Source organism: Myxocyprinus asiaticus, chromosome 8, assembly GCF_019703515.2.
Source record: "Myxocyprinus asiaticus isolate MX2 ecotype Aquarium Trade chromosome 8, UBuf_Myxa_2, whole genome shotgun sequence".
Classification (NCBI taxonomy): Eukaryota; Metazoa; Chordata; class Actinopteri; order Cypriniformes; family Catostomidae; genus Myxocyprinus; species Myxocyprinus asiaticus.
Window position 1 is genome coordinate 38,979,020 of NC_059351.1, and position 23,208 is coordinate 39,002,227.

At 43.1% G+C, this 23,208-nt stretch overlaps 1 protein-coding gene across 4 annotated transcripts in view; it reads left to right on the plus strand.

Annotated features, from left to right (window-relative positions):
- LOC127445366 (von Willebrand factor A domain-containing protein 7-like) overlaps window positions 1-10,854 on the plus strand; it is a 46,540-nt gene extending 35,686 nt beyond the window's left edge. For 2 of the 4 annotated variants that reach the window (XM_051705402.1, XM_051705404.1), the window contains 5 exons: window positions 5,348-5,480; window positions 5,672-5,824; window positions 6,055-6,144; window positions 6,409-6,674; window positions 10,215-10,854. In XM_051705402.1, coding sequence (XP_051561362.1) covers window positions 5,348-5,480; window positions 5,672-5,824; window positions 6,055-6,144; window positions 6,409-6,674; window positions 10,215-10,586 — 1,014 coding nt within the window. In that variant the 3' untranslated portion in view covers window positions 10,587-10,854. Of the gene's footprint in view, window positions 1-5,347; window positions 5,481-5,671; window positions 5,825-6,054; window positions 6,145-6,408; window positions 6,715-10,214 lie in introns of all 4 variants that reach the window. The other 2 variants (XM_051705405.1, XM_051705403.1) reach the window with 2 other exon arrangements.
- The last annotated feature ends 12,354 nt before the right edge of the window (window positions 10,855-23,208 follow it).

Genomic DNA, 23,208 nt, shown 5'->3' on the forward strand with positions numbered 1-23,208 from the left:
TGTGGCATCACCTCTAAACTCACCAGGGTGTGATCTGAGACTAAAATGTTTCCAATTGAGCAATCCACAACAGATGAAATGAGGGATTTGGATATAAAAAAAAAAATCTATTCTAGAATAAATCTTATGGACTGATGAAAAAAAAATGTATAGTCCCTACCAGATGGATTCAAAAGTCTCCAAATATCCGTAAAACCAAGATTTTTACACATCCTGTGAAGCGTCAATGTTGCTCTAGGGGGTTTACACACTTTTGCTTCAATGTGATCAAGGACTGAGTCCATCAAAAGATTAAAGTCTCCTCCCAATATTATATCATGAGGGGTGCCAGCTGTTTGCAGCATCCCTTCAAGATCTATAAAAAAGCCCTGATCATCAGCGTTAGGTGCATAAATATTAGCCAAAATCAACCTTTGCCCTTGAATTTCAGCAACAACAATAATGACTCTCCCTAATTTATCTTTAGTCTGTTTGAGACATTTAAATTGTAAATGTTTATTTACCAATATAGAGACTCCCTTGCTCTTACTTGAGCCAGCACTAAAAAAAAAAATATGTCCATCCCATATCTTCCCAACGTTTTCAGCTTCCTGCGGAGAGAGATGTGTTTCTTGAGAAACACTATATCATATTTCTTACGTTTAAGAAAAGTAAAAACCTTCCTCCTTTTTAAGGGGTGCCTCAACCCATTTACATTCCATGTGGAGAGAGATAGTACACTCATATTAACATTTGACAGTGTGATATAGTAGAAAAAATAAATTGTGTGTCAAAAACAAAATTATACAGACCACATTCCCCATTAGTGAAACAATCAAACCCTGAACTTCCCCCCGAACAAAACAAACAGAAAAAAGAAAAACGTGCGCATTAACCCTGCGGACGAAAGCGCCAAACGGCAAAAATCCCTCTAAACTCAAAAGGTCCATGAACGCCCACGAGCCCCCACGACAACTTTGCCATCGGATTGCACAATTGTGCCTCACAAATTTGTGAGGCAAAATTACATAACAGAAAATACTTTGTCAAATAAACCCAGCCAATAGGAAGAATGAACACAAAGAATGTGTAGATTCATTCACAGAACTGTCTCAAAGGTGTGATCTTCCACAAAACAAATTCCAGCTGATATAAAACTGTTCAGATATGTTCAGTGAGCTGGCTGTTATGAGTTCAACGGATGACGTAATCATTCCAATGTCCCGTAAAAATACTCAACAAAACAAACTACAGCCAGCAGGAGGAATAAGCACGAAGAATGAACAGATTAATCCACAGCTGTTCCAAAGGAGTGTTATTCAATAGAACAAGCTCCAGCCGCTAGGCGGAACCAATACAAAAAGAAACAAAACCGGCATCCCGGTTCCCGGATGGTCGAGTCAATTCACTTGGAGGCCGCATAAAAGTATATACCATGACTTACACAATCCGTCAACTTTATAAAAGACATCCTTTATGTGAGCATGTAGATATTTTGCGGTCATCCGTAGTGTCCACTCTCAAACTGGCCGGGAACTTCAATGCAATGTAATCTTTCATCAGTGCAAAAGTTTCTTTAAGGAAAGTGTTATTCACAAAACAAACTCCAGCCGCTAGGCGGAGCCAATGCAAAAAGAAAAAAGAAACCAAAATGACGCCCAGCTTCCTCAAGAGTAAGTACAGCGAGTCAACCCACTCACATGAGAAACACCCAATGGTTTACTCACCCATTGATTCAATAAAGGACATTGCCTGATTGGGACATGCAAGTGCTTTGCGACCGTCCTTCGTTTCTATTAACAATATATCATTACAATATGTATGGAATAATTGATGACAGACCTTTGAATTATTGAAAAATACCCCTAGGTGATCATGCGGCCATCGATGCTCAGCTTTATTTTTTTGTTGTGCATTATTTTTCAATAATTCAATGGGCTAGAGTCAATTATTCTGGTTATACTGCAGTTACCTCACTTTAAGACATCGTTAAGAGTTTTATCTCAAGGCATTTTCTGGTTTTCTTCCCTAAAACGCTCTTGTGAACAGAACTACTTTTTTCCACCACGGATTCAGCATCTTGCTGTGATACAGTCCGAGCCTTTGTTGCTAGTTCAAAAACGTCACTTTAGAACTAGCAACAGAGTATTGCGAGGCGATTGCGCTGTTTACTGGAGCACTTACTGGAGTAACAATGTAGTGCATTTGTGCGTGTGTGTGTGTGCGTTTTTGTGTGAGTTTGTGTTTAAATGATCGAAAGAGAAAATCAGAAACTGAGAGAGATCACGTGTGGGATTAATTTTGTTTGTTGAAGCTCTCATCAGATGTAACATCACTTCAAATTTGCCAGGATGTAAGTTTTAGCACACTTTTCAGCAGCGAGTGTCGTCTTTTTTGTATATAGCTTCACTGATGTAAACCTTAACAACTGTTTTCAACCCCACTGAGATGCAGGTGTGTGCTGACATGACGGCTCTGTTTCTCGCTCACGAATAAGTGTGGGTGTAATGTGTATGTGTGTCCATGTGTGTGAGAGCGAAAGAGATGGGGAGATTGAGGGTGCTTTCCATAGATATTTCAGATAATACAGAAACTGTTGTATTGATAAAGTCGTGGGGGTGTGTTTACGTATATGTGTGTGTGTATGTGTATGTGTGTGTGTGTAGTTGAGACGAGAGCGAGGGAGCTTTTCAACCAAAACTGAAATAAATTTAGGATATTATAGACTGTCATTCTTATGCAATGTACTTAGTCAATGTCTTTGTATTAATTGGTTATTTTGCTATGGTAGATTGTACAGCTCTTTGAAATAGCAAAAATAATTTGGCAGAGTGATATGGAACCGTTATGCGGTCAAGACCTGGAACTACTTCATAGCTGTGCGTTTACTGGAAAATAATTGCACACCTTAGAACATCTGTCAGCCAATCAGAATCACGAATTCAATAGACGCGTGGTATACAGTTGAAGTCAGAAGTTTACATAAACCTTAGCCAAATACATTTAAACTCAGTTTTTCACAATTCTTGACATTTAATCATAGAAAACATTCCCTGCCTTAGGTCAGTTAGGATCACTACTTTATTTTAAGAATGTGAAATGTCAGAATAGTAGAGAGAATTATTTATTTCAGCTTTTATTTCTTTCATCACATTCCCAGTGGGTCAGAAGTTTACATACACTTTGTTAGTATTTGGTAGCATTACCTTTAAATTGTTTAACTTGGGTCAAACGTTTTGGGTAGCCTTCCACAAGCTTCTCACAATAGGTTGCTGGAATTTTGGCCCATTCCTCCACACAGTACTGGTGTAACTGAGTCAGGTTTGTAGGCCTCCTTGTTTGCACATGCTTTTCAGTTCTGCCCACAAATCAGATTGAGGCCAGGGCTTTGTGATGGCCACACCAATACATTGACTTTGTTGTCCTTAAGCCATTTTGCCACAACTTTGGAGGTACGCTTGAGGTCATTGTCCATTTGGAAGACCCATTTGCGACCAAGCTTTAACTTCATGGCTGATGTCTTAAGATGTTGCTTCAATATATCCACATAATTTTCTTTCTTCATGATGCCATCTATTTTGTGAAGTGCACCAGACCCTCCTGTAGCAAAGCACCCCCACAACATGATGCTGCCACCCCCATGCCTCACGGTTGGGATGGTGTTCTTTGGCTTGCAAGCATCACCCTTTTTCCTCCAAACATGATGGTTATTATGGCCAAAAAGTTACATTTTTATTTCATCAGACCAGAGGAAATTTCTCCAAGAAGTAAGATATTTGTCCCCATGTGCACTTGCAAACTGTAGTCTTTTTTTTTATTTATTTATTTTTTTTTATGTCAGTTTTGGAGCATTGGCTTCTTCCTTGCTGAGCAGTCTTTCAGGTTATGTCGATATAGGACTCGTTTTACTGTGGATATAGATACTTGTCTACCTGTTTCCTCCAGCATGTTCACAAGGTCCTTTGTTGCTGTTCTGGGATTGATTTGCACTTTTCGCACCTAACCACATTCATCTCTAGGAAACAGAATGCATCTCCTTCCTGAGCGGTATGATGGCTGCGTGGTCCAATGGTGTTTATACTTGCGTGCTGTTGTTTGTATAGATGAACGTGGTACCTTCTAGCATTTGGAAATTGCTTCCAAGGATGAACCAGACTTGTGGAGGTCCCCATTTTTTTTTTCTGAGGTCTTGGCTGATTTCTTTTGATTTTCCCATGATGTCAAGCAAAGAGGCACTGAGTTTGAAGGTAGGCCTTAAAATATATCCACAGTTACACCTCCAATTCAGTACACCTCCTATCAGATGCTAATTGGCTAATTTTCTAACATTTTCTGGAATTTTCCAAGCTGCTTAAAGGCGCAGTTAACTTAGTGTATGTAAACTTCTGATCCACTAGAATTGTGTTATAGTCAATTGAAAGTGAAACAATCTGTCTGTAAACAATTTTTGGAAAAATTACTTGTGTCATGATCAAAGTAGATGTCATAAATGACTTGCCAAAACTATAGTTTACTAATATTAAATCTGTGGAGTGGTTAAAATATGAGTTTTAATGACTTCAACCTAAGTGTATGTAAACTTCTGACTTCAACTGTAAGTAGAAATAAAGTAAAAAAAAATTCAAGTAAATATTTGCATTATGCTATCAGTTTTATCTTAATTTATACCACAGGTATATATATATATATATATATATATATATATATATATATATATATATATATATATATATATATATATATATATATATATACACACACACACACTTACACTACCGGTCAAAAGTTTTGAAACACTTGACTGAAATGTTTCTCATGATCTTAAAAATCTTTTAATCTGAAGGCGTATGCATAAATGTTTGAAATTAGTTTTGTAGACAAAAATATAATTGTGCCACCATATTAATTTATTTCATTATAAAACTAAAATATAATTAAAAAGAAAGTTTTTGAAATTGATGACTTGGAACAAATAATAAAGAAAAGCAGCCAATAAGTGCCCAACATAGATGGGAACTCCTTCAATACTGTTTAAAAAGAATCCCAGGGTGATACCTCAAGAAGTTGGTTGAGAAAATGTCAAGAGTACATGTCTGCAAATTCTAGGCAAAGGGTGAATACTTTGAAGATGCTAAAATATAACACAGTTTTGATTTATTTTGGATTTTGTTTAGTCATAACATAATTCCCATAGTTGCATTTATGTTATTCCATAGTTTTGATGACTTTACTATTATTCTAAAATGTGAAAAAAAAATTATAATAAAGAACGAGTGTTTCAAACTTTTGACCGGTAGTGTATATTATTAGTTTTTAATACATTAGGTTATTTGAACCTAATATAGATACATCCCTGTGTTTCTTGAAGGTGACCATTCTTCAGGTGGTGAGAAATCCAGCAAAGGCTGAAAACTTCTCTTTTGTGTTGGATGAGACTCTGTCGAATGTGACTGTGTATGTCACTGGGGATTCTCCAGTCTTTACACTCAACAGTCCTACAGGTGAGCCAGAATGTCTTTAAACAAATCAGTGTCTGATTGGTCTCTGCCTAACAGATCTTAATGAACTTCAGGTAGCTGATCAAGGTACCTGTGTAAGGGCTATGAATTTGTGACAATCAGCTAATTGTTTACTTTGTGTAAAACAGTGTGTGCCACTGTAACTGCATTAATGTTTTCTCCCTGACATTCAGGTATGTCTCAGTCAGGATCAGAGGGAAATGGCCCTCTGGGTAGCATCCAGACTGTGGGGAATTTGTGGCGATTACAACTCATTTCTGGCAACCAGACAGGGAAATGGAGAATCAGCATAAATTCTACAAACTCCTACACCCTGAAAGTCTTTGGTAAAGTTTTTAATTTTTCATTGCATATGACTTGCTATTCATTTGTTCAGTTAAAAACAAACAAACAAACAAGCAGGGATCTTAATAATAAAACATTTTAATTAGCCCTTAAACTGGACAATGCTTCAGCAATAAAGTTGCTTTTGAAATATGAGACATGGACAGTTCTCCACTACCTTACAAAATTTTTTTATCCTGCAATATACTGTTTACTTTAATTGACCGAACAGGTCAGAGTTCGGTGGACTTCCTTTTTACCTTTGTGGAATATGATGGAAGTCGTGGAGACTTTATTCCAAAAGACAGTCGCCCTTTCACCGGTATGGCAACATCTTTCTGAAGTTTTTTAAATGTCACTACTTGAACGGAGTCATGTAAATTATGTAATTGTTTATGATACTAATTAGAAAATAGAAGAAAGCATCCCTATTTAAAAAAAGCATGTGATGGTCCATCTCGTTTCTGCTTTTGTTGTTGTTATGTTGTTATTTTTAGCATTGTAAATGGTAAATGGTCCAGAGAGAAACAATATTAGGGTTTGATTAATGCTGATACTTTATTATCTTTCTGTGTTTGCTGTTTAGGTGGGAATGCCACTTTGTTTCTCTCTCTAATGGGAGGAGATTCAGCCACAGTGACAGACGTACTTCTAGTTAATGCTTCAGGATCTGGTGCTGTTAATGGAACTATCACAGCAGTAGCAGGGACAGAATATCTGGTTACCTTTAACAGAATCCCAGAGGGGGCATTTCTGGTCCAGCTGAAAGGGCTGTTGAATGACTTGTCATCATCTACCCGATTCCAGAGGCAGTCACCCACCCAGCAGAGAGGCTCCAGAATAACCATCGTGGTGAGCTTAATGACAGAAAAAAATGTCTCTCAGCGAGCAGGTGATGTCATTACACAAACACAAAGTACTGTAATGTAAAAAAAAAAAAAAATGCAATACACTTACTTTTACACCTGAGTTTGGTAAATACTAGGGGTGAGAACCACCAGAGGCCCATGATAAGATATTATCATGATTCTTAAGTCACGATACGATATTATTGCGATTTTAAACATTTTGCGATATGCTGAGTATTGTGATAACATATATTGTGATTTATTACCGTTTTTCAACTGCATATGTAACAAAGGAAAACTTTGTCTACATCTGTTTTATCTAATAAGATAAAGTTCTCAGTCTGTTCATCTCACTTCATTTTTATTGCTGCAAAGTGGGATTGTCAAGCAGACAGACTGACCAACACTGTCATAAAAACCTGTCATAAATGTTGCATGCACCTGACAAACTGAACTGTTTGTATTACAGTCTAGTCCAACTTAATTGAATGCAAACGTGTGTGGACAACTGTACTATCACAGGCATTTTGAACAATGCAACTTGTACAAAAAAAGTTATGCAGGCCCTTCAGCAACTGGGGAATTTGAAAGTAAATTACTGTTAAATTGAAATGAAATAAAATAAAACGTAATATTACAAAAAATGTTTTTAAAGTAAATTTTTAATTGAAATAAATGAAAATAAAACAAGTACCCTTAAATGAAAATAAATAAAATGTGGCCTTAGGACTAAAAAAGTTCAAAGACATTTGGACAGTGAAGGAATGTCAACATTCTTGCTCAGAAAGAGGAGCTGATCAACATGCTCTGAGGTCATAGTGTTCACTCTCTTGACTGAGACGCTAGTACCTGGGATACAAAGGTATCTTTTTGCCAGCTTGGCCAGGAAAGGATAGACTTGCTCATGTGATTTCCACCAGCTTATGTGTCTTTTGTGAGTGCCAGTGGTGTGACCTCCTGGTATCTTTTCACCTCCTCAGCTATGGCAGATAATGATTTTGTTGGGGCTCCAACATCACCATAAGTCTGACCAAGCAAGTCTGCTAGCACACATGACTTCCTCATCTTGGCTGGTATGACAGGGGGTCTGGGATCCCCTTCAGTATAGTTAGGTTCCTCCTGATGTTACTGGGCTTCTGGCTCAGAGATGGTCTGTTGCCTCATTTCTTCCTGTAGAATACACACAGAGAGAGAGAGAGAGAGAGAGAGATAATAAATGTTTAATATATAAGTATGCAGCAATTATGTTGTTTCTCTTTGGAAAAGTATACTTAATTTGCCTTTAATTTTTAAATAAATCTTTACGAATATGACTACAATATTAGTTGAGCAGTGACATTGCTTAAGTGAGTTAGAATATATTCTGCCATTATTATTTAAATGTTTGTTTACCTGAAGGGTTATAGCCTCAGCAACCACTCTAGCATAGGTGTCTTGTCTCTTCTCTGGGGACAGGAACAGCAGGGTTTTAAACTGGGGGTCAAGGGCTGATGCTGTGTAGAGGGTGTTCTTCTCTACTGCACTGGCATGTTTCTTCTTAAGATTTTGACTGATGCTTTGTTTGATGTCTCTGACCAGTGCTGTGTCACCAGTGTTGTCCTGTGTGTCATGCAACAGCTGTGCGAGCAGCGGTGCTACGAGTGACAGAGTAGGATTCTTTTCCTCAGACATCACAGTGGTCGCCACTTGCATCGACTTCAAGGCCCGGACAATTTGTTCGGCGTTCCCAATATCTATCTCATTCAGGGTGAAGATATCTGTGCTATTCCTTCTCGCTTCGGGAGACAACAGCGCTGTACAAATGGCAGGCTGTTGTTCAAGGAACCACCAGATCATTTCATAAGAACTGTTCTATCTCGTGCTGACATCAGTCTTGAGTTTGTGTGTCGGGAGCTGTAACTTTTTCTGTTTTTTCTCCAAAGTGTGGTTTGCCACCGTGCTTCGGTTGAAAAATCCAGTTATGCGCTGCACTCTCCCCATGAGCCTGGCTACTGCTGGCAGATTTAACGCCCGCTGTGATGCCAGATTGAGCGTGTGAGCGAAACACTTCAAAGCAGGCATCTCGCTAACTGAATGGCAACGGTCATGTTAGAAGCGTTGTCAGTGACAACCACCAGGTTTTTGCCGGCAATCCTCCATTCTTCTGCTGCATTTTGTAGGAGGTGCAATGTTCACCCTGGTGTGACTTTCGTGTACTGCTCTAGTTTGGAGAATGTGAGACAGCAGTTGCCAATCCTCTGTGAGATAATGGGCTGTTATAGTCACATAAGAATCCACTGCCCGTGACGTCCACACGTCTTAGATTAATGCAACCCTTTCTGCTGTACTCAAACTTTCCTTTTCCTTCACTTCTCTGTAGAGCTTGGGTACGGCTGTGTCTGTGGATTTTTCTTCCCTTTTCTCCCCAATTTGGAATGCCCAATTTCCAATGCGCTCTAAGTCCTCGTGGTGGCGTAGTGACTCGCCTCAATCCGGGTGGCGGAGGACGAATCTCAGTTGCCTCCGTGTCTGAGATTGTCAATCCATGAATCTTATCAGCTGGCTTGTTGAGCGCATTACCATGGAGACATAGCGCGTGTGGAGGCTTCACGCTATTCTGCGCGGCATCCACGCACAACTCGCCACACGCCCCACTGAAAGTGAGAACCACTTTATAGCAACCACAAGGAGGTTACCCCATGTGACTCTACCCTCCCTAGCAACCGGGCCAATTTGGTTGCTTAGGAGACCTGGCTGGAGTCACTCAGCATGCCCTGGAATCGAACTCGTGACTCCATGTGTGGTAGTCAGCGTCTTTACTCGCTGAGCTACCCAGGCCCCCGGTTCCAGTGTCTTGAGCATATAACAAAAGCCCTCGTTTTCCACAATGTTGTATGGACGCAGGTCTTTGCACATGAAGTAAGTGATGGATTGTGTTATTTTCTTGGCTAACTCTGAATTGGGAGGTAGCTTTGTCAAGCTAAGTGTGTCCAGTGTTGGTTGGTTTTTCGGTGGAGCTGATTTAACATTAGCTTTGCCGTCCTTGGCTAACGCTGTCTCTGGATGGTGGTGTGCGAGTTGAGTCCTCATGTTTGTAGTATTCCCAGAGTATTTTTATTTTCATACGACACTCCTTGCAAATCCCATGTGTCTTATCCATCTCCTTCGTCCCTTCCTTGTTAAAAAAATCCAAAATAAGTCCATACGTTTTATTTAAATGTGGACGGTGCTTTTCTGATTTATTTCTCGGATGCCTCCATCTTTGTTTTACCAACTTCCTCCCGCACGCTGACCGTCACCTCCGCTGACCTCACCAAAGAAAAAAACATCAACAGCACCATAGTAGTGGACTGAAAAAGCAATTGATTTTATCATTCTAGTACCAAAAAGTTCAATCATATTTGCAATTTATATAATAAAAGATCGATACTTGGCATCCATGTATCGATACAATAATGCCACACAAAATATCGCAATACTATGCTGTATCGATTTTATTTTATTTTTTTTCACCCCTAGTAAATACATAGCATATATTGACTCAATCTTTTCTGTTTCTACTCAGGCTCAGTCACAGAGTGTTTTAGAGCATGGAGTCCCTTTCCGTTTCAACTTTACAGTGGCTACTAATATTACAGCAGGCAGCTACACTATTCGAGCCAGAACTGACCGCGGCTTCAGTGTGTCTGTTCCAAACTCCCTGAATCTGGAGACAGGGGTCAGTGCTCAAGGAACTGTAACAATCACCGCACCCTCCAACACAGAGTCAGGGACGGATGTCACACTCACCATTGAGGCTGAAGCTCCTGGGTCCACTGACCTGAATTATGTCACGCAGCGTTTCATTGTCTCAGCTGCAAGCACTGAATGGTACTCTTTGTCCTTCTGCATGTGTCTTTCTCTCATCAGGTGTTTTTTTCCACTTTTTATAGATTAATAGTTACTGAAGACCCATCCAGAGGAAACTGCTCAGATATTAATATAACATTAACACAGCAAGTAAAAATTGTACATTTACATTCTTGTTCTCTTAAATTATCCTGTATAATAGAGCCTGCGTGAATATTAAAGAATTAAAAGGATTAAGATCAATGTTCATTATGGAATAGCCCTGACACTTGTCAAAGGACTAAATATTAACAACGTGTTGATGTGTGCACATACATTATTCCAGATATTGTTAATGGGGATTAATAAATACATATTCTCTCACCAATTTGATTGAAAGTGTTTTTTTTTCTACTGATCTGTCATCACTGAGATGATACCGATATACTGTACATACTGATCACAGCACATTTGGGAGTTCAACTTTGAATACTGAAACACATTCAGTAGGCTATAATCAGACTAGTTTGGTGACAGACAGCAAGGGATAGTGTATATTATACTATATCAAATATGATGTAGTATATTGTACTTTTTATATTTTTTGTCCAAATTGGACAGAGTTTTACTCATGAGGCCCATGGTTAGGTAACATTGAGGCTGTAGGTCTTGGTTGTTGCTCTAGAGGGACAAAACCTCAGGAATGTGATCAAGAGGAAGATGAATGGTCACAAGCTATCAAACAAAGCTGAGCTGCTTAAATTTTTGTGCAAGGAGTGGCATAAAGTCACCCAACAGCAATGTGAATGTCTGGTAGAGAGCATGCAAAGATGCATGAAAGCTGTAATTGAAAATCAAGTTTATTCCACCAAATATTGATTTCTGAACTTTCCCTCAAAGTTAACTTTAGTATTGTGGAGTTTAAAAATGAATATGAGCTTGTTTCCTTTGCATTATATGAGGTCTGAAAATACAGCATCTTTTTTATTATTTTATCAAGTTGTCATTTTCAGCAAATAAATGCTCTAAATTACAATATTTATATTTGGAATTTGGGAGAAAATTTGTCAGTACTTTATAGTATAAAACAAAAATGTTAATTTTTGTCAAACAGATAATTTTGCAGTGGTCTCTTAATTTTCTCCAGAGCTGTATGCATATACACCACTGGTCAAAAGTTTTGAAACACTTGACTGAAATGTTTCTCATGATCTTAAAAAATCTTTTGATTTGAAGGCAAATGCTTAAATGTTTGAAATGAGTTTTGTACACAAAAATATAATTGTGCCACCATATTAATTTATTTCATTATAAAACTATATAAAAAAAAAAAAGTTTTTGAAATTGATGACTTGGACCAAATAATATGAAAACAGCCAATAAGTGCCCAACATAGATGGGAACTCCTTCAATACTGTTTAAAAAGCATCCCAGGGTGATACCTCAAGAAGTTGGTTGAGAAGGGCTCTCGAACTCTCAACTCCTATTGGATGAAACGCACTACAGAACACGTCCCTCAACCATGACGTCATCGAGAGTATAAAAACCTTGGAGATCTTTCTAGGCATTGCTTCCAGCGACAGTATGTGCCTCATCCAGATGCAGCCTTGCTGCTCCCAGGTATAACCTCATTGCCCAAGGAAGTAACACACGTACGTACGATCTCCATCTCACTGGACGAGTTGAGATTTCCCCGTGTTCCACCGAGCATGCTAACGGAGTCAAATGACGGACGAACACATATTCTACCCGCATCCTCACGTGACTCAAGTAAGAGGTTTATGTCTGGGCAGAGATAGATTATTATAGTGTGTTATTCTTGTGTATCAAGGTTATTGCTTGTACAGTTTATGGATTGCCATGTCCGCTCATTGCTGCTAATTATACTCAAGGTATTATTTACCACAAATGAGATTTGCTGGACTGTCCGGGTGAGACCGGCACACGCTTTGTCCCTAAGTTATCGTACCAGCGGAGACACTCATTAAACGGGCAGACGCCATCAACCAGTGTCTCCGCCCACATTCGTGGCCACATTCTCTGGCCGGAAACCTCGCGTGACGTACTCTCCACCTCAGCCATATTGTGCCCTCCTTCTCTCCTTACACACACACACACACACACACACACACACACACACACACACACACACACACATACATACATACATACATACCTTCCTTTCATGCATTATAGGCTTATTTGTTACCATATCTAATCATGGTACTGTTTAGTTTGTAGTTGGAAGTCAGAAGTTTATTGACTGCATTGTATTGAATATTAATTGATATTATTGCATTAATAAACTTTGTTATACTTTAAAGAGAAGTGTTTTGGTATTGTTCTGTATGCACCTGTGTCAGTGCTCGGATTCAAGCCTTCATTGTTTTCCTTTTGAATGTCGATGTTCTCTGGCTGTCGAATTTCCTAAGAGAACAACCCTATAGTGAGACTGCTACACTGTCTGGTTATTAGTCCCTGATTCCAGGGTGGTGCCCTGGTGATATTAATACTTATTAATATTCTATTGATTTTGATAATTGATAATTATCTTTGATGATTGTTGATTTGAAGGATCAATAAGCTAATGTTAATTCTAATCAATATTCTGTTGATTTTAATAATTAATATTATCTTTGATAATAATTAAAATTCTAATGAATTTGATAATTGATGGTTATCTATCTTGATTGTTGATTTAAAGGATTAACAATGTTCTATTGATTTTAATAATTAATAATTATCTTTGATAATTATTAATTATGCTAATAACCAAACCCGCTTCTGAACGAAGCACCCAACAGCTCCAGAGGACCGTAGAGTGCGAGAGGGTGAGTAAGAAGATAGTAATTCAGAAAGATAGAGTGGAGGAAGACCATGTAAAGATTTAAAAGTTATGATTAGAATTTTAAATTTGATGTGATAGGATACTGGCAACCAGTGAAGCTGACATTGTATGGGAGTGATATGGTCAGATTTCTTCATTTGTGTGAGGACCCTGTCAGACGAGTTTTAAATGTACTGAAGTTGTTTGAGCATTGTAGAAGGAAGACCAAAAAGAAGTGTATTACAATACTCTAGCCTAGTGGTTATGATTGCATGAATAACAGTTTCAGCATCGTTCTTGCTTAACAGAGGTCGAAGACCGGCAATATTGCGTAGTTGAAAAAAATTATGCTTCTGTGACATGATTAATATGTTCTTCAAAAGTCAATGACAGCTTTGCAGATCCTTGGCATTCTAGCTGTTAGTTTGTCCAGATACTCAAGTGACATTTCACCCCACGCTTCCTGTAGCACTTGCCATAGATGTGGCTGTCTTGTCGGGCACTTCTCATGCACCTTACAGTCTAGCTGATCCCACAAAAGCTCAATGGGGTTAAGATCCATAACTCTCTTTTCCAATTATCTGTTGTCCGATGTCTGTGTTTCTTTGCCCAGTCTAACCTTTTCTTTTTTTTTCTGTTTAAAGTGTCTTTCTTTGCAATTCTTTCCATAAGGCCTGCACCCCTGAGTCTTCTCTTTACTGTTGTACATGAAACTGGTGTTGAGCGGGTAGAATTCAGTGAAGATGTCAGCTGAGGACATGTTAGGCGTCTATTTCTCAAACTAGAGACTCTGATGTAATTACCCTCTTGTTTATCTGGGCCTTCCACATCTCTTTCTGTCCTTGTTAGAGCCAGTTGTCCTTTATCTTTGAAGACTGTAGTGTACACCTTTGTATGAAATCTTCAGTTTTTTTGGCAATTTCAAGCATTGTATAGCCTTCATTCCTCAAAACAATTATTGACTGATGAGTTTCTAGAGAAAGCCGTTTCTTTTTTGCCATTTTTTAGCTAATATTGACCTTAAGACATGCTAGTTATTTGCATAATGTGGCAACTCAAGAACACAAAGACAATGTTAAGCTTCATTTAACGAACCAAATAGCTTTCAGCTGTGTTCGATATAATGGCATGTGATTTTCTGGTACCAAATTAGCAATTTAGCATGATGGAAATGGGGCCTGTCTAGATTTGATCAAAAATAAAATTTTTCAAGTAGTGATGGTGCTGTTTTTTCATCAGTAATGTCCCGACTATACTTTGTGATCAGTTGAATGCCACTTTGGTGAATTAAAGTACCTATATATACACTATATTGCCAAAAGTATTCGCTCATCTGCCTTTAGACGCATATGAACTTAAGTGACATCCCATTCTTAATCCATAGGGTTTAATATGACGTCGGCCCACCCTTTGCAGCTATAACAGCTTCAACTCTTCTGGGAAGGCTTTCCACAAGGTTTAGGAGTGTGTTTATGGGAATTTTTGACCATTCTTCCAGAAGCGCATTTGTGAGGTCAGACACTGATGTTGGACGAGAAGGCCTGGCTCGCAGTCTTCGCTCTAATTCATCCCAAAGGTGCTCTATCGGGTTGAGGTCAGGACTCTGTGCAGGCCAGTCAAGTTCTTCCACACCAAACTCGCTCATCCATGTCTTTATGGACCTTGCTTTGTGCACTGGTGCGCAGTCATGTTGGAACAGGAAGGGGCCATCCCCAAACTGTTCCCACAAAGTTGGGAGCATGGAATTGTCCAAAATCTCTTGGTATGCTGAAGCATTCAGAGTTCCTTTCACTGGAACTAAGGGGCCAAGCCCAGCTCCTGAAAAACAACCCCACACCATAATCCCCCCTCCACCAAACTTCACAGTTGGTGCAATGCAGTTAAACAAGTACCGTTCTCCTGGCAACCGCCAAACCCAGACTCATCCATCAGATTGCCAGATGGAGAAGCGTGATTCGTCACTCCAGAGAACGCGTCTCCACTGCTCTAGAGTCCAGTGGCGGCGTGCTTTACACCACTGCATCTGACGCTTTGCATTGCACTTGGTGATGTATGGCTTGGATGCAGCTGCTCGGCCATGGAAACCCATTCCATGAAGCTCTCTACGCACTGTTCTTGAGCTAATCTGAAGGCCACATGAACTTTGGAGGTCTGTAGCGATTGACTCTGCAGAAAGTTGGCGACCTCTGCGCACTATGCGCCTCAGCACCGCTGACCCCGCTCTGTCATTTTACGTGGCCTACCACTTTGTGGCTGAGTTGCTGTCATTCCCAATCGCTTCCACTTTGTTATAATACCACTGACAGTTGACTGTGGAATATTTAGTAGCGAGGAATTTTCACGACTGGACTTGTTGCACAGGTGGCATCCTATCACAGTACCACGCTGGAATTCACTGAGCTCCTGAGAGCAGCCCATTCTTTCACAAATGTTTGTAGAAGCAGTCTGCATGCCTAGGTGCTTCATTTTATACACCTGTGGCCATGGAAATGATTGGAACACCTGAATTCAATTATTTGGATGGGTGAGCGAATACTTTTGGCAATATAGTGTATATAGCCTCTTGTTAGGCTGCTGAAATTCAGAGATTTGGATTTAAAATGAACCTCAGACCATTTAAAACTCATGCTAATCAACATTACACTTTAAAATGTTGATTACAGGCTGAAGCATTGACACTGACAATTTGTTCTTTATCTGTGATGTCTGGGATTAGTTTTCATGTGCACACTGCGTTTTACAGAAGTGCTGGAATAAACTTGATTATCCTTCCAGTCTTAACAGTCCTGTTTATCTATTTGCAAGAGGCATGTATCAGGCATGGTACTTTCATTTTTCACTTTTGATTTGCTCTCATGCAGCTCATTCTACACTCACACACGATTACTCTGAAACTCAAATAGCCATAACTATATCCTCATTCATCCTTTTGTGTTTCATGAGTAGCTTTTAATTTGTCTCAGACCAAATAACCTGCTTTCAAAAGAGCCAGTTGAAATGGGGATCAAACTCGACTCATGGCTAAATCAGCTGAGTATCAGCCTGACAGTCTCCATAGACCAGCTAGACCATCTGGGGAACCTGCCCCCCCCCCCCCACCCCCGTTTGTTTTTTTTAGCTATGATGTTTTTTAGTTTTTTTTATAAGGGACTTTTATTATAATTTTTTTGTGCTTATTTTAACTTGAAGTGCACAATGCAAAAGGCATAAATATAAAATGTATTGTTTAAATGTTATAACATTTTTACACTGAGTACTGAGGGAAAGTACCAGAACTGCCTATTCAAATCAAAATCAAATCAAATCACTTTGTCACACAACCATATACATAAGTGCTTTAGTGGGTGAAAGTCTTGGGTGCAAATGACAAACATATGAATTACAAACTTACCGTGACATGGTTAAAATAATGTAGCACTTCAGTGTTAAGAATGAAACAACCATTGATACTTTGCAAGGCAGTAACTACATTTATGACTGGAGGTAAAAATGAGAATCAGCATTGCAAAACTCTGAATCTGACCCTAAGAAAACTGGAGGGGACATATCCTACTTAATGTATATATATATATATATATATATATATATAAATAAAAAGTTAAAGTAATTTTTCCCAGGGCTCAAGCAATTCCCCTTTTCATTCCAAAATTTAAAAAAAAAAAAGGGGGATTATCTGACTGGGCCAACCAGGTCTAGTCAGGGGGTGTCACCGCAGAGACCACACCTCGCCCAGAGAGAGGGGGGATATTTAAGTGGAAAATATGTCACATGGTCTTGCCGATCATGTGGAGTAGTCTCATGGTAGATCCTACCTAACGGGGGAGGAGTTACTACAAACATGGAGACTGTGGCAGAGGGGGCTCTGGCCAAGGAAGACACAGTTTGCCAACAGGGAAACAAATTAGCGGAAGATATACATCGCATGGGGTTACCTTACAGGGAACTGCCACATGTGGAGCACCTACTCCAGAACAGGGCTCTTAATTAGCACGTGTATTGGGCCGGCAGCGAGTCGCTCCGAAAACTTGACTGCCACTGGGCTCTGAGGAAGTCAACCAGGGAACATAGTTTGTGAACACTACTGGGAATTAATGGCGAACGTCTTCAGCTCAGAGGAGGTGAAAGGCGCTATTTGCAAGCGATACACCCGGCCGGCTACCCCGGGCTTATCCGCTTGTATTGCGTGCCACTACCCGGGATGAAACCGGTTCCACCAGGAGGTTGTAGAACCTCGCAAGGTGTTGGGTGTTGCCCAGCCCGCTGCTCTGCAAATGTCTGTTGGAGAGACACCCCTGGCCAGGGCCCAGGAGGCCGCTACACCCCTGGTAGAATGGGCTCGTAGCCCTACCAGGGGTGGCACGTCCTGGGCGAGATATGCCATAGCTATGGCATCAATGAGCCAGTGGGTGATCCTCTGCTTGGAGACAGCGCTTCATTTCCGCTGTGCACCAAAGCAGACAAAGAGCTGCTCAGAGATCCTAAAGCTCTGCATGTGATCCAAATAGATGCGTAAAGCATGCACCGGACACAGCAACGACAGGGCTGGGTCTGCCTCCTCCTGGGGCAGCGCTCGCAGGTTCACCACCTGGTCCCAAAAAGGGGTTGTGGGAACCTTGGGCACATAGCCCGGTCAAGGTCTCAAGATCACGTGAGAGTAGCCCGGACCAAACTCCAGGCACGTTTTGCTGACAGAGAACGCTTGCAGGTCTCCTACCCTCTTGATGGAAGTGAGCGCAGTCAGGAGGGCAGTCTTCATGGAGAGTGCCTTAAGCTCAGCTGACTGCAAAGGCTCAAAGGGGGCTCTCTGTAGACCCTGAAGAACTACAGAGAGATCCCATGAGGGAACGAGGCACGGTCTGGAGGGGTTCAGCCTCCTGGTGCCTCTCAGGAACCTGATGATCAGGTCATGCTTCCCTAAGGACTTACTGTCCACTGTGTTGTGGTGTGCTGCTATAGCAGCAACGTAAACCTTCAAGGTGGAAGGGGACAGCCGCCCTTCCAACCGCTCCTGCAGGAAGGAAAGCAACGATCCGACTGCACATCTCTGGGGGTCTTCCCATCGGGAAGAACACCACTTAGCGAACAGACACCACTTAAAGGCATACAGGCGCCTCGTAGAGGGGGCCCAAGCCTGAGTGATCGTGTCTACCACTGCGGGTGGTAGATCACTTAGATCTTCTGCATCCCGTCCAGGGACCAGACATGGAGATTCCAGAGGTCTGGTCACGGGTGCCAGATGGTGCCCCGTCCCTGAGAAAGAAGGTCCTTCCTCAGGGGAATTCCCCAGGGGGGGGGGCTGTAGCGAGGAGCGTGAGGTCCGAGAACCACATCTGGGTGGGCCAGTAGGGTGTACCAGGACGACCTGCTCCTCGTCCTCCCTGACCATGCACGGAGTCTGTGCAAGCAGGCTCACTGGGGGAAACGCATATTTGCGCAGGCCAGGGGGCCAGCTGTGTGCCAGCACCTCTATGCCGAGAGGTGCCTCAGTCAGGGTGTACCAGAGCGGGCAGTGGGAGGATTCTTCGGAGGCGAACAGGTCTACCTGTGCCTGTCCGAATCGACTCCAGATCAGCTGGACCACCTGAGGGTGGAGTCTCCACTTTGCCCTGAGGGTAACCTGCCATGACAGCGTGTCCGCTGCAGTGTTGAGGTCGCCCAGGATATGAGTGGCTCGCAGTGACTCACAGTGCTGCTTACTCCAGAGGAGGAGACGGCGGGCGAGTTGTGACATACAACGAGAGCGAAGACCGCCTTGGTGGTTGACATATGCTACCGTTGCCGTGTTGTCTGTCTGAACTAACACGTGTTTGCCCTGGATCAATGGCCGGAACCCCTGCAGGGCGAGCAGAATTGCCAGCAACTCGAGGCAGTTGATGTGCCAACGCAGCCATGGGCCCATCCATAAGCCTTTGCAAGCAGCGCCCCAGCCCGTTTTGGAGGCATCTGTCTTGACCACGATGCACCTGGAGACCTGCTCTAGGGGAACGCCTGCCCGTAGAAACGTGAGGTCAGTCCAAGGGCTGAAGAGGCAGTGACAGACTGGCGTGACTCGAGTCTGAAGCCAGTGCTGAAGTAGTCTCATATGCATCAACCCGAGCGGGGTGGCCACCGCTGAGGATGCCATATGTCCCAGGAGCCACTGAAAAAGTTTCAGTGGAACCGCTGTTTTCTGTTTAAACGCCTTCAAACAGGTCAGCACCGACTGTGCGCGCTCGTTCGTGAGGCACGCTGTCAACGAGACTGAGTCCAACTCCAAACCTAGAAAAGAGATGCTCTGAACCGGGAGGAGCTTGCTCTTTTCCCTGTTGACCCGAAGCCCTAGTCAGCTGAGGTGCGAAAACACCAGGTTCTGTGTGCACACCACACATCCCAAGAGCTAGGTTTAGCCAACCATCGGGATAGTTGAGGATGCGAAAGCCCACTACCCTTAGCGGGGAAAGGGCTGCCTCTGTGACCTTCATGAAGACGCGAGGGAACAAGGACAGACCGGAAGGGAGGACTTTATACTGATATGCCCAACCCTCGAATGCAAACCGCAGGAAGGGTGTGTGTTGAGGTAGAATCGAGTACGCATCCTTCAGGTCTACCGCCGCGAACCAATCTTGATGCCGGATGCTCGCAAGAGTGCGTCTTTGTATCAGCATCTAGGACAGGAGTTTATGTAAAGCCCGGTTCAGTACTCGCAGGTCCAAGATTGGCCGCAACCCACCGCCTTTTTTTCAGTACAATGAAGTAGGGGCTGTAAAACCCCTTCTTCATCTCGCCCAGAGGGACAATCTCGTCAGACGTACTAGTGGGTGGGGCCTCGCGGCAGGGCGGAGCCTGAGGTGCCACACTGTGTCGTGGCCATGCTGAGTTCAGGGACATCGAAGTACTTACCTGGATCCTTGGAACCACCCCCGGAACAGCCTGGGATGCGGAGGAAGAGGCCTGTCCTCGTGACCTGTGGAGACTGTCACATCGGGGGCGGATTTGTGCCATAGCTGGGCGCTCAGGGTCGGGGAGACGAAATAGTCGCCAAATAGAGTGGACGGTGGTCGTGATGATGGCCGTGCACACCGGATACATGACCAAGGGAACAAAGAAACCGCTCTTGCTGAACTCTTGGGTACTGCAGCCACTTGGGCATGCAGCGCAATTAATGCAAAGGTAACAAAAGATTATCCTCCCGGCCCTCGACCGGGGGATGGAGTGGTCTGCTTACCAGCTCCAGAGCAGTGGGTTTCGTCGTCCCTGGGTTGCCCGTCTCAGGGGCACTTCGAAGCCTTTCGTGGGTTCTTGGCGGCCGTGAGACAGGTGGCGTCTGCTTCCTGCGGTGGGCTCCACATCAGGGCTGGGCCACAGGGGCGGGCTGCGGTGGAGCTGGTGCAGTCACCGCAGGGGGACGACCTTGGCGACGAGCAGATGGGGTGCGGGATCTTGAGCCGCGCCGGGGCAGGATGTGCCGGATAACCTCCATCTGCTGTTTCACCGCTGAGAACTGCTGGGCAAAGTCTTCGGTGTCTCCGGACTGGCTAACTTGGGAAATGGGGGCAGCAAGGAACCGTGCCTTGTCGGCCTCTCCCATCTCGACCAGGTTGAACCAAAGGTGGCCACCAAGGTGGACATTGCTCGCCCGAGAGACCGCACCGTGATCTTCGTCGCCCAGAGAGTGAGGTCGGTCACCGAGCACAGCTCCTGCATCAATCCCGGGGTGGAACTACCCTCGTGCAGTTCCTTTAGTGCCTTGGCGGATTTGCAGGAGAGCCATGGCGTGCAGGGCGGAGGTGGCTTGTCCAGCGGCACCGTAGGCCTTGGCCGTCAGAAACGACATAAACCTACAGGCCTTGGACGGGAGCTTTGGGCGCCCGCGCCAGGTGGCGGCGGTCTGTGGGCATAGGTGCACCGCGAGTGCCTTTATCCACCGGGGGGAATGCCAAATAGCCCTTGGCCACCCCACCATCGAGGGTAGTGAGGGCGGGGAAGCTGAAAGATCGGGACCGGGCAGTAAAAAGTGCCTCCCATGACCTTGTTAACTCTTCATGCACTTCCGGGAAGAAAGGAACGAGGGCGGGGCGTGGCTTTGAGCAGCGCCGCGAGCCCAGGAACCAATCATCGAACCGCGATGGTTCAGGGGAGAGCGGAGGGTTCCACTCTAGCCCGACGCTTGCGGCTGCCCAGGAAAGCATGTCATCATCTCCGTGTCAGCCTGTGACTGTGCGACCGCACCTGAAGGGAGGAGCCCAGCTGAGGCTTCCGCGTACGACTGGACGAGCCCGCTCTTCAATACTGCGCTCGAGAGCTTATCACTTTTGCGGGCTCCGATTAAGAGGTCGAACTCACCGTGAGACGAGCCGGCGGACTCATCCGAAAGCCCAATCGGTGCAGACGAGTGTGCTGGGGAATGGGAGGGCAGTGGGGGGATACCCGGCGGAGGTGGTCCCATTGGGATCCCCAAATTGCCCCAAGTGCTAGCCATGCTGGCCTCATACCCGTGGTTAGAAGGACTGAGGCGGGGAGCCTCTGGGGTGGCTTGCTTTCTTTCGAAGGTAAGCCGTGACTGCATCGTTGCCATGGACATGTTCTCGCAATGAGTACATGACCCATCCATGAATGCTGTCTCCACGTGAGCAGTGCCCAGACACAAAAGACAGTGATTGTGACCGTCAGAAGGTGAGATTTAACTGCACAACCAGGAATAACACACAAACGGAAAGGCATCTTTAAAAAGACATGTCTTTAAAAAGATGTTCCGTGTGTGCTGCTCTTTTAGAGAAATATACTCTTTTAGAGAAATATACTCTTTTATTTCTGCTGAAGCGCCCAGGGGCATTCTCTGCAGTGCACCAGTGCAAAGGAGGGAGAAGCCGCTGAAATGCGCCATCAGATCCAGCAGAGGTGAATGAACAGTCATGGGAGTTCAGCTCAGTGAGCACGGCCGTTCGGCTCCGAAGAGAAAATCTGAATGAGTGGTTGCATACCAGCTCCTTTTATACACGTATATATCCGGGGGAGTGGCATGCAAATACCACTCGCCAATTTTCATTGGCCTTTTATCAAAGACCAGAGGTGTCTCGGGCTCCCAAGTGTGACTCCTAGTGCCACTGCATCGACACAACGTCGAGTGAGTGACAGATAGTGAACAATTAGCTAGCAAGACTGTCTTGCTAGCGTTAATGTCCAGTGCTAGTGCTAATGCTATTTTCCCCTTGCCAGTGCTCATTTATTCCTTCATGTTAACTGAAGGCAAATCTGAATGATGTTCCATTTTAGCTTGCTAGCTAGCAAGCAATCTAGCTAATGATAGCTAGTGAACTCGCTAACAATTAGAGTTAGACTAGCTGACTAGCTGGCTGATGACTAGTTTTGATTTCCTCACTGCTGACACACTTAACATTGGCTTGTGAGGAGTATCATAGCTACTTTAATAATTTAATGGAAATTAAATAACAGTTGCCAGCAATTATTATGTTTTTTGCAACAAGTAGATTCGACCATCACATCCTCACCTTATATTATGCTGCATTCCATTCAACTTGGGAAGTCGATTTTCAACTTCCTACAAGGAAAAGTGCAACGATTTTCCAACTTCCTACTAGGAAAAGTGCAATGGAACACCACTTCAAGTAGGAATTCCAATTGGGAAACTTGTGCAGAAAGTTTCAACATATGTGCCCTTCAAGTGGAGTCGGAAATATCATGATTACGAGTTCCAAGCACATGAATGACCCCGCAAAGTTGTATTAACGAATGGGAAACTCGGAATTCTAGATGATACATGAGTTTTCAAGCTGGGACGTTGGAAGGGGCATGTCGACATGAAAGATGATGAAAAGCAATGATTTAGCGAAATTAACTCAACTTCAACTTCTGTAATTTATTTCAATAATATTAATTTGTTGTATTTGACAGTCAACTAATGACT